This window comes from Thamnophis sirtalis, unplaced genomic scaffold, assembly GCF_051295495.1.
Source record: "Thamnophis sirtalis isolate CommonGarterSnake01/CBP01778 unplaced genomic scaffold, rThaSir2_p1.2 scaffold_4, whole genome shotgun sequence".
NCBI lineage: Eukaryota > Metazoa > Chordata > Lepidosauria > Squamata > Natricidae > Thamnophis > Thamnophis sirtalis.
In genome coordinates, this window is record NW_028261384.1 from 6,407,240 (window position 1) to 6,419,152 (window position 11,913).

The 11,913-nt window shown below is 44.0% G+C and overlaps 1 protein-coding gene across 1 annotated transcript in view; it reads left to right on the forward strand.

The window, feature by feature from the left end:
• Nucleotides 1-1,209: 1,209 nt before the first annotated feature.
• Nucleotides 1,210-11,913, forward strand: part of ACAA1 (acetyl-CoA acyltransferase 1) — a 17,050-nt gene continuing 6,346 nt past the window's right edge. Inside the window, exons 1-7 of the mRNA XM_087712415.1 lie at nucleotides 1,210-1,406; nucleotides 2,083-2,176; nucleotides 2,370-2,427; nucleotides 3,212-3,291; nucleotides 3,829-3,871; nucleotides 9,014-9,112; nucleotides 9,751-9,831. Coding sequence (XP_087568541.1) covers nucleotides 1,245-1,406; nucleotides 2,083-2,176; nucleotides 2,370-2,427; nucleotides 3,212-3,291; nucleotides 3,829-3,871; nucleotides 9,014-9,112; nucleotides 9,751-9,831 — 617 coding nt within the window. The 5' untranslated portion in view covers nucleotides 1,210-1,244. The remainder of the gene's footprint in view (nucleotides 1,407-2,082; nucleotides 2,177-2,369; nucleotides 2,428-3,211; nucleotides 3,292-3,828; nucleotides 3,872-9,013; nucleotides 9,113-9,750; nucleotides 9,832-11,913) is intronic.

The following is an 11,913-nucleotide window of genomic DNA, read 5'->3' on the forward strand; positions in this document are numbered from 1 at the left end:
AACTGCTTTAAATTGTGTGCACTTCAACTCCCAAAATTCCCTAGTCAAAAGTTCTGGGAATTATCCAAACAAAGTCCAAACATCTTAAAAGCTGCTGAGGCTGCAAAATATTAGTGTACAGATAGCCTTGACTTACGACTGGCCGCAAAAGGTAGCCATATGACCTGGGACGCTGCAACCTTCATAAATACCAAGTTGCCAAGTATTTAAATTATGATCGTATGCTGCAACGGTTGCAGAGGTGGGTATTCAGCCGGTTCTGACTAGTTCTGGAAAACTGGTAGTGGAAATTTTGAGAAGTCCAGAGAATGGGTAAATACCACCTCTGGCTGCCCCCCCCCCCATCTCTTCTCTGCCTCCTGAGCCCCAGCTGATTGGGAGGGAATGGGGATTTTGCAGTAACCTTCCTCTGCCACGCCCACTGAGCCATGCCACGCCCACCAAGCCACGCTCACAGAACCAGTTGTAAAACAATTGAATTTTAAGTGTGAGAAAGTGTCATAAATCACTTTTTTTTCAGTTGTAACTTCAAATGGTCACTAAACGAATGGCTGTGTGTGGATGACTACCTGTATGGTATTTAATGGGTTGTGCAGATTAGAGCAGTTTTTATTTTTATTATTTTATTTATTTATTTATTTTGCAAAGTATGGCACCCAAACTGCCCAGATTGGCTCGTTAATTCACTTCCCCAGCCCGCAGTTGCAGATTTGGCAAAAGTTCATCCCAGGAATTCCTGCTTGGACCATTCAGACGAATATAAACCCACTGCCCGCGATGTTACTGTTGGAATCCCCAGTGGGAGCGACGGCAGCTACGAAGAACTACACGTCCCAGGATGCCTAGCGAGCCCCCCCCCTGTGGAGAGTGCGCACTCCACGTCGGCGGACGTAAATCTGTAGAGATAGGAAAGGGGAGAGGGTAGTTTCTGTAGCTTGGCTTTCCTCGAGCGAAAGAGAAACTCCGTTGGGCCTTTGAAACAAGCCTTGGAGAGCTCCATACGTGTAGATCGCAAGAAGGATCCTAAAAACGAGAAATTTCTACTGATAGAATAAAACCTTTGTTTTCTAAGCTGGCTTTGAGGGCGAAGGAGTGGGGGCTACTCTTTAATTTTTCAAAGTCTACGGAGCCTGCCTTTCAGCCTATGGAAAGATGGGGGGCGGGGCTTTATCGGAATGGTCCGCGCGGCTGCGCATGCGCTCTCCGGCTTCGGTTGTGGCAGAGGTTTTTCTGAGACGGTGAAAATGGAGCGGCTGAAAGTGGTCCTCGGACATCTGACCGGCTCCCAGCCGCCGCGGCTCTGGACGCCTTCCCCTTGCCGGGCCTCGCTCTCCGGCCCGGACGATGTGGTGGTGGTGCACGGACGACGGACCCCCATCGCCAGGAGCAAACGGGGCGGCTTCAAGGTGAACGGCGGGGCGAAACCCCCCCAAACTGGGCTCCTTTAGAGGCCTCGGACTACAAACCCCATGGTCCAGGGCCCCTCGGCCTTCTCCCTGGGAGCGGTAACCCAGCATCTCTGCAGGGGGCGCGGATACACACACACACACACACATGGTGGGGGGAGAGATCCTTCTCTTTGACATGGGAGTTGTAGTCCAGGGGATTATGCCGGGGATTATAGGCCTGATGATCCCACTTAAAAGAGTTTGGATGGGCGGGGTGGTGGGAGTAAAGAGGCGGCTGCCCTGGGGGATCCAGCGTTCAGTGCCTTATGGACTGCAGTTCCCATCATCCCCAGACCAACACCTGAAACAGAAAGAGGCTGCCAAATTACCCAGATAATAAATTAATTTTCTTTCTTTCCCTTTTTTCTTTCTCTCCCTTCCTCTTTTTTCTTTCTCTTTCTCTCTCTCCTTCCTCTTTTTTCCCCTTCCTTTCCTCCCTCCACTCACTTTCCTTCTTTCCTTCCTTTTTTCTTTTCCTTCCTTCCTTCCTCTTTCTCTCTCTCTTCTTTCCTTCCTATTTTTCCCCTTCCTTTCCTCCCTCCACTCACTCTCCTTCTTTCTTTCCTCTTTTTTCTTTTCCTCCCTCCCTCTTTCTCTCTCTCTCTCTCCCACCCACCCCCCACTCCCTTTCCAGGAAACTACACCAGACGAACTCCTGGCTGTGGTCATGACTGCCGTCCTGAACGATGTGAAGCTAAGGCCTGACCAACTGGGCGATATCTGCGTGGGTGAGGACCTTTTGGGTTGCAGCCTCTGGTTTCCTTTCCTCTCCTGCAGATGGATGGCCAAATTACCAGGCGGGGAGTGGGCTGTGGTCATCCCACCTACCTTTCCTACCTTTTTAAGCAATGGCCTCTGCAGTGTATCTGGGAGGGTAACCAAACCCTGATAACCGAAGTGAATTCATCTTTTTGTACTTAGGCAATGTACTTCAACCTGGCGCTGGATGCATGATTGCGAGAGTTGGGCAGTTTATCAGGTGAACTTTGCCACTGAACAACCTAGAAGCGAGATCATGGGCACAAAACACCAAGGCAGAGGCCAGAAAAGGGAATCTGGTTTGGTTAATACTGGCAGTTGCAAAGAAAGGTCATGTGACTTCTAGTCCAATTTGATATTAGGCACTTGTACTCCTGTTTCTCCTTTGCTGTTTTCATTGTATAGCTCAGGGATGCCCAACCTTGGCAACTTTAAGACTTGTGCACGTCAGCTCCCAGAATTCCCCATGCTAGGGATTCTGGGAGTTGAAGTCCACGAGCCTTAAAGTTGCCAAGGTTGGGCATCCTTAATGTAGGAGATGGAAGTGAGATTCTGGAGAAGTTATTCATATATTGACTGGTTGATTTTTACCCTGCCTTTATTTATAAGAAATTCAAGATGGCAAACAGACCCAATACTCCTTCCTCCTCCTATTTCTCCTCAACAAGAGCCCTATCAGGTATGTTGGCCTGAGCAAGGCTGATTGGCCCAAAGTCATCCAGCTGACTTCCATGCCTAAGGCTGGTCTCAAATTCAGGTTCCTGGTTTTTTAGCCAGCATCTTAACCGCTACACCAAACTGGCCTCTCTACCTAAGCTTGGTTGAGGATTGCAGAGTGCTGTACAATCAGTTCCTAGTTGCACAGTTTTTAATGGATCTTCCTAAAGTAACAAACCAAGGCCATCGAGGCATAACAAAACCTTAAAATTAGTCCGCTGAGGCTTGAGGGTTTTTTCCAATTCCTCCTTTTATACATTTGAAGTATTTTGTCTTTTTTATTTTAGTGGCATCCCAGAGACTGTCCCAATAATGAGCGTTAACAGGCAGTGTTCATCTGGATTGCAAGCTCTGATTAATATTGCTGGTAAGAAGGCTTGGTCCCTCCCCGTGGGACGGTCAGACTCCACGCATGGAGTAAACGTAGAATTTCAGTCATTGAACCACAGGGGTTTTCAAATACCTGATATACTATGGTATGTAGAGGTTTTAACTTCTAGAAGGCAACATTGTAGATTGCCTGGTAATACTTTCTGTAGAGGAAGTAATAATCCTGGTGCCAGTAAGTTCTATAGAACAGGGGTCTCCAACCTCCAACCTTGGCAACTTTAAGACTTATGGACTTCCAGAATTCCTCAGCCAGCAAAGTAAAGCTGGCTGAGGAACTCTGGAAGTTCACAAGTCTTAAAGTTGCCAAGGTTGGAGACCCCTGTTCTATAGAGTTCTAGGAATACTATTTTTTTTCTAGGATAAAGTTGATATAATCTTTAATTCCTTTCTGGGGGGAAAAAAACACCATCTAAGTGAATGAATATGCTGATCCTCCCTCCCCCAGTAGCACTTACAAAGAAGAGTGTATGTGGAGTTCACTGACTGATGTGAAATTTGTATTCTTTACTTACAGGTGGCATTAGAAATGGTTCTTATGATATTGGTTTGGCCTGTGGGTAAGTTTTTTCCCCCCGTAATTGTTCATTGCTTACCAATAGCAGCCCTTTTGTTGATTACCCCATTGTGTAATATTTTTAAGGAGATTATGAAAATCTGTATTTTGTAGGATTTCTGGAGACCAGCGTTTTGCAGGAGTGTGAGAGAGCAATATTGCACTTTGTTGCACAATACCAGCCTCAAGGAAATCTCCTTTCCTAATTTGTCTTGGAAATAATTTTAATTTGATTTATAATAACCTCCAGTGGTTTTTTTCATCCAGTTTGTTTTGTTTGTGTAACAGCCTTACATTTAAAAAAAAAAAAAAGCAGCTGAGGTGGTGAAGACATGGTTTTAATCACCTTGTAGGTATCCATTTTGTGCTGCCTGCTTAACTAAAATGAATGAAAGCATTGTAAAATGCAAACTCTTTGCATTCATCGAAACCATTTTTAGAATTAAGTCCCCTGCTTTTTCTGTTAATCGATACTTTGGGATAAAAAAGATAACTTCTTTACCAATTCACGGGGCTACTAGAGGGAAATTCCGTGCAGCTGCTACTTCATAGCACAGATTCCCCACTACTGCTACGTCCACATATAGTTTCCTTGCTGGCAACGTGGAATAAATTTCTGTCTGCCTTTTTCTGGGATTTTGATTTCTCAGTCTAGCCTACAACCCTGATATACGGGTAGTCCTCCAAATACAGCCATAATGGAGGGAACCCAGAATTTATCTCATGTTGAGTCATCTACATCTCCAGACTCTTTTTAATGACTCTTTTTTTGTAGTAGTCATTAAGCAAATCAAAGTATTCCTATGGCCGTTTTGGTGGTGTTTTTTTGGGCCAAAAATAGATGCAAAAGGCCAGATATTGCCCCGCCCCTCAAAAAAAGAAGTCTCAGTCACATGACTTCAGAGCACTACAACTCGCCATGAAGGTGAGCCAGTTGCCAAACCTGCCCGAAATTCAGTCATGTGACCTGTGTGGGTGGGTGGGTGGGTGCACCCATTGGAACTCTGGAACTGGGTCAAAAGTAGCTTTTGAGTATGTCCGTCCTAATTGAACAATTAAGAGGGGACTACCTGTATAAAATGGGATAAGCAACAAGCGCAATAGATTTCTGGAAATCCAGAGCAGGTATTGTCGGAAGTTACCAAAGGCTGAAATGTCTGCGGCATCAGGTCACCGCCAAAAGCCCCTTCCTGTATTCTCACACACAAATATCAAACACAGGCCAGCTTAAACGCTCAGCTGTGCCAAAGGTGCTTCTTCAAGAGGCAACTGGACTTTCGTCGTTTTTCCTTGAAAACGTTTCGCTTCTCATCGCTTCAGAACCGGAGAAGCTTCTTGGAGGAGAAGTGGAAGGTCTTCAAGAAAAAAACAAAGGAAGTCCAGTTGCCTCTTGAAGAAGCACCTTTGGGACAACCGTGACTGGGATGGCTGAGAATCTCCGTAGACTTTCCTCAGCCGTGGTGGTGTTCCCTGCGCAGCTACGAGAGTGGCCGGTTTTCTCATTGAAGTTGGGTGAAGAACTTCTCGAAGAGAAAAAAAGATTTTGTCCTCTGTTGCAGACCAGCCCTTTCTCTGCTCTTCTGTTGAGAGCCATTCGTTTCTTGGCAAGGCGGAAGAGAGAACAGCTTCTAAGAAACTAGCATGATGCCTTGATGGTAACCTCCCCACTGGGAGTATTTGGCCCTTAAGCCAGGAATTAAGCAGGTGAAATAAAGCCACTTCCTCTTGATGTCCTTTCCACTACAGTTGCGTAGCTGGGTTCCACCACAAAACCGCGGTAGACAAAAGCGCGGTCAACGAAAGCGCGTATGTGACGTCATCACAGCGCGACGAAAAAGATCGAAAAATGTAAAAATAAAGCGAAAACCTTACCCTAACCCCCCCAAACCTAACCCTAAACCTAATCCTAAACCTAACCCTTAACCTAACCCTAAATCTAACCCTAAACCTAACCCTTAACCTAATGCTAAACCTAACGCTAACCCTTAACCTAACGCTAAACGTAACCCTAACGCTCTAAACCTAACCCTAACCCTTAACCTAACCCTAACCCTAAACCTAACCCTTAACCTAACCCTAAACCTAACCCTTAACCTAACCCTAAACCTTAACCTAACCCTAACCCTTAACCTAATCCTAAACCTAATCCTAAACCTAACCCTAACCCTAAACCTAAACCTAACCCTTAACCTAACCCTTAACCTAACGAAAAACCTAACGCTAACCCTTAACCTAACGCTAAACGTAACGCTAACGCTCTAAACCTAACCCTAACCCTTAACCTAACCCTAACCCTAACCCTTAACCTAACCCTAAACCTAACCCTTAACCTAACCCTAAACCTTAACCTAACCCTAACCCTTAACCTAATCCTAAACCTAATCCTAAACCTAACCCTAAACCTAAACCTAACCCTTAACCTAACCCTTAACCTAACGAAAAACCTAACGCTAACCCTTAACCTAACGCTAAACGTAACGCTAACGCTCTAAACCTAACCCTAACCCTTAACCTAAACCTAAACCTAACCCTTACCTTTATGTGAATCGGCTTGCTGTAATGTAATTTTTAATTCAATTTTTCGATCTTTTTCGTCGCGCTGTGATGACGTCACATACGCGCTTTCGTCGACCGCGCTTTTGTGGAACGCGGTTTTGACGGGTCACGGCGTAGCTGTGGGTGAGTGCAGGTGAATTCCTGCGGGTGAATGCCAAGTTTTAGGCTTGTTCCACAGCATGTAGTGCTGGACATAAGATTACAGTGCGAAGTTTGGTATCTGCTCTGATTCAAAATCTTCAGTCAGCGCCTTGGCAAGTTATCAGTCCATCCTCAGTGCCACCTCTGTAAAACTGAACTGAAAGGAACAGGTGTCTCAGTACGGCAGAAACCCCTGTGCTTGCAAAAACATTATAAATGTCGTTCGTTCTCTTCCACGATCTCATAGCATGTTGCATAAATGCAAAAGCAACTGATTTAAGCAGTCCACTTGGAAACTAGGTTAGGTTAATCAAATGGCTGTGTTGCTTGGTGTGGCCTCCTGATCCCTCCAAACGAAACAATTGCTTCACAGGCCTTGTGAAAATGAGCCCTAGGCCTCCTTCAATATTCACACGCTGTATCAGGACCCATCTGTGCTGTAGCTAGACAAATACTGGGATAGGCCTCCACACGTCGCTTTACACCCCCATAGCTTGGTTTAAATTTCGCAATTACCCGCATAAGATTGGTTGGCAAATTAACTCCTGGAATAATCCAAGAACAAAGTTGAATACTCTGTGAAGGCTGAACTGAGCTCCCTGATGTTGTGCAACACTAAGTTTGCATTGCCACATTCCTGCAGTTGTACGATATCTGATGTGGAGTAACACTGACCTCAATAAAGCACAGAGGCTTAATCTTCTCCTCTCCACAAACTTGTGCTAGCTCTTCATGATTGCTGCTACGAAGTGTTTATCATAGGCCAGAATCTAGAGGTGTGTAAGCTTGTGACAGATGTTCTGGATGGTTTGTTTCACACGTTATCAAAAATGGTCCAACCTCAAAAAACAATCAGTTTTCTCCATTGGAGCTCAGTTGGTGACATCCTGCTTCTTTACATGCATCAATATTTAAAATTCAACATTACTCAGGATGGACACACAGACTTTGAAGATGGCAAATCCCCAGTTGTTCTCTTGCATGGCGGTTCTCGTGAACCTTGTGGCTTTAGCTGTGAGAAGTCCCAATGGGTTTGTTATACTATGTTGTGCCATGCATTTATGAAGTGGTTGTTTTGTTTCTTGAGAAAAGCACTTTTGGGATTTGCAGTTGCTTCTTTAATAATATATTAAACTTTAATAAGAGGGGCCATTTCAAGAAAACTCACAAATATCCTGTGCCCCACCATGGCTCCACTTTTAAAATTCCAAAACATCACTGCTGTATCCCTATTGACTTTGAATGCTATACTCCTACAACTGCTTGATAATATTTGGTCCAACAGAGTGGATCTACCCCAGGGTTCTTCCCTTAAATGTTCTTGTCCAGTGAGGTCTAGGAGGTGGTCCTTCCCCCGCCCCCCTGTCCTTTGGAGTACCCTTCCCCTGAGATCCAGCTGGCCTGGCCCCGATTGTCATAGCCTTCAGAAGGTCATTGAACAGTTGGCTCTTCTTTCAAGTGCTAGGATAGGTCTCTCTTGAGGAAATACAATTCACTGGGAGTGAATTGAAGTGAAAGTAGAGAATGTTTGAAACATGCCCGGAGCCCTCCTGGAGCTGAATCTGGTAGGGGGAGGGGGGGGCAAATGTGGAATCTGCAAATTTCTTGAAATAGTGCTGACAATGAACTTTTATATCAGTTTGCCAAGACAAACAAGTCCAAATGGACTTTCATCTGGGTACAGAAGTTTTGGAGTTTTAATTAAATATTTTCCAGCAGCCCATGGTTCACATTGATTTACATTTTTGTTGTATAGTAACTTCGTGCATTTAGTTCTATTAAAATGCTTACTTATTCATTCGGTTTTTGAGGAATCCATGCATGATTTGTACACACATAATCCTCAATGGCAAATGAAACAAAAAAAAATATGTTTAAAAAGTTGGAATATTTATAATTATCAGGTACATCCAAATTATATTAAAGTAAACAAAATATCTTCGCAATCCTCAAGGCATGTCATAACTTTTGAGCAGCCCCTAATGTTGCTTATGTTTGGAAATCAAAAGTTGAACAATTTGACACCCTAACAATAGAGCGCAAAATTTCTGTTGCTAAGCGAGACAGCTGTTAAAGTGAGCCCCAATTTTGCGACCTCTCTTGCTTTTAAGTCAATCCCTGCAGTTGTTAAATAACACAACTGTCAAATAAATCTGGCTTCTTCATTGACTTTGCCTGTTAGAAGGTCACAAAAGGAGAATCAGGTGATAACACCTCCCCCCCCGCCCCCCAGGACTGCGCAAGCATCATAAGTCTGAACCAGTTGCCAAGCACCCGAATTTTGATCACATGGCCATGGGGATGCTGCAGTGATTGCAAATGTTAGAAATGGTCGTGAGCCCCTGTTGGAACTTTGAACGGTCATTAAACGAGTGGTTTTAAGTCGAGGACTACCTTTAAATGAGAAATATTCACAGCCTCCTTTTCTTCTCCTCCCCGCTCCCCCCAGAGTGGAGAGCATGTCTCTCCGCAGCGCTACCAACCCCGGGGATGTCAGCTCTCGCATCATGGACTTCAGCAAAGCGAGGGACTGCCTGATCCCAATGGGGTAAGAGGCTTCGCCTTTAGTTTCTCTGTTCCTGACATTAAAAGCTTGGTACAGTCTGGGCTCCCACGTTGTCCTGGGACACGATGTCGACTGGTTTTGTGCTACACTAACACAAACAAATGTTGTTGATTCGGCAACACCATTAAAATCTAGCCACTGCTAGATTAAGCGCACAATACCAGTCGTTCCTTGTTAAGATTCTGGGAAAGTGAGTAATGAGTGGGTGGATGTAATACCTCCCGGTTTGTGAGTGTTGGAATATCATCCTGTCACACCCAGCATTGTTATAAAACATCCTGCATCATAAAAGCAAAAGTTGCAGTCATTGTGGAGTAAAGCAAATGCACCCAATTTTGCATATTTGAGGGGAAAAAAACCAGGACAAGATGCTTTGATAATTAGAAGATGAGCTTAATAGTGCCTCCATTTTCACCAACTACTGTAGCTACTGTAAAGTTGCTTTTGGGAAGATGTGACAATTGCTGTCACTGAATTAATTTATGGCGACTTGTGAGTTAGAACATTCGGGAGGCAACTTGTTCCATTTGTCCTTTCTTTTTTTCTTCTTCTTAATAAAGAGATAAAGATGCTTTAGAACCCATGAACTGATCCACATGCTTTTAAATATTGTTTTTCAGAATAACTTCTGAGAATGTGGCAGAAAGATTTGGTATCTCCCGAGAAAAGCAAGATGCTTTCGCCCTTGCTTCTCAACAAAAGTAAGTGGAAAGGGGTGGCTTTTTGCTCTTTTGTGTGCTTTTTTGCCACATTTATGTTGCTTGCAGTTCTCATTTTTCAGAGCAAACGCCAGAATCATAAAGATGGACCAGTCCTAAGATTTTTAAAAAGTTCTGGCCACCGTTTCACTGCCTTTCATTTACTCTTTAGAGCTACATAGAGCATCTATTTTGGGCTGGAATTGTTAAGCAAACCTTATGATTTGCTAGGATTGTGGTTTTTGCCAAAAAACGAGTAAGTGCCAGTTTTCAGCAAAGTTATCATGAAATGCAGTCACATGACTAGATAACACAGCAGATGACTTTTAAAAGCACTACTGAGCTCCATAAATTATGTCACATGTCCGTGGAGGGGCCCCATGGTCAAAACTTCAAATCTGATAGTAAGCCCCATTTTGGGGGGTTGGCCATAACTTTAGATGGCTGTTAAGCGACCGGCTGTAACTTGAGGACTACCCATACTAGATATCCTAGTGCTTTATAGTTGGGAAAGCCGATGCCAACTAATGAGTGTTTCCAAATTAGCAGAGTTTATTCCAAATGCATAAAATAACATGTCCTTGATGGACTCTTTCGCTTAGACCTTTTGCTGAGGTCTCCAAACCTGGCCATTTCAAGACTTGTGGACTTCAACTCCCAGAATTCCCCAGCCAATTTGAAGATACCTTGCTTAAGACTATGACCACACAGATTTGTATGGCTCCCTCCATTTATGTATCATTAGTCATTTTGGATTGCGGTTCCCATTATCTTCCAGACCGGCTAACGATTTTGCACAGCTTAGTTCAGTGTTTTTCAACCTTGACAACTTGAAGATGTCTGGACTTCAACTCCCAGAATTCCCCAGCCAGCATTCGCTGGCTGGGGAATTCTGGGAGTTGAAGTCCAGACATCTTCAAGTTGCCAAGGTTGAAAAACACTGGCTTAGTTGGCCTGATAAAGGCAAGGGTCTTAAGACCCTTGAGTGTCCTTTCCCCAATATACTCTGTTGTGATCCAGAGGGTGCGGATGGAAGTGCAGCCAGAGTTCTATTCAGATATTAACTCCTAGTTGTGGAGAACCCAGCCCTGTTGCCTCTATGCAAGGATTGTGCACAATCACAATATATCTGGGGCAAGTAACCTAGGTTAAGGCTGCAGGATTTGCTGAAACTAAGAGCTGGCTCAGTTGCTTACCAGAAACGGGGGCCAAGGGTCATTTGAAAGCAAATAGGACCTTTGGTGGGAAAGCTGAGCCATCCTTACTTCTGTTTCTCAAGACCCCCAAAAACTACAAGCACTGGACTGCAAGGTAGCAAGTCTGGGAAAGGGAGGTCATTATTCTCCTAGATCAGGGGTCTCCCGAATTTGGCAACTTTAAGACTTGTGGACTTCAACTTCCAGAATTTCTCAGCTAGCATGGCTGGAGAAGGAATTCTAGGATCTGAAGTCTGCATGTCTTAAAGTTGTCAAGTTTGGAGACCCTTTTGGTAGATTACTCACCTGCTTTTAAACACACACACACAGACACACACGTCAAGCTTTTGTCAGACACAAACTAACATGGTTTGTTTTTTTTAAAAAAAGTGGCATTGTATTACTATTAACATAATACAGTCTCATTTGTGTTTACATAAATAGGGAATCTGTGTTTCATGTTACGAACCATCTCGGACTAAGGTCGCATCCTCTATTATTCTGCTAAGCATTAGAGCTGTAGGAATCCTCTTCATTGCTATTGTAAGACATAGATAGTCCTCCACTTATGACAATAAAGGAGCATGTCCATTACAGTACTAAATCATGATGGTTATAAAGCAGAGCGAGTCGCCAACTACTCATTGTTGTGGAAGTCCTGTGACTTTAGGGCATCAGAACTTTGAAACTGAATCATAATTAGCCCTGGGGAGGTCCGTCATAACTTTGAATAGTTGTTAAGGACCCTGTCATAAGTTGAGGAGTTTATCTTGTATCATGCAAGATAAATGACAGTTTGATCAAGGTTGGTACTGCTTAAAAGCCATTTTTTCAAGGGAATAGTTATGATTATTTCCAGGAATAATAAAAAACAATTCCCTCTATATGA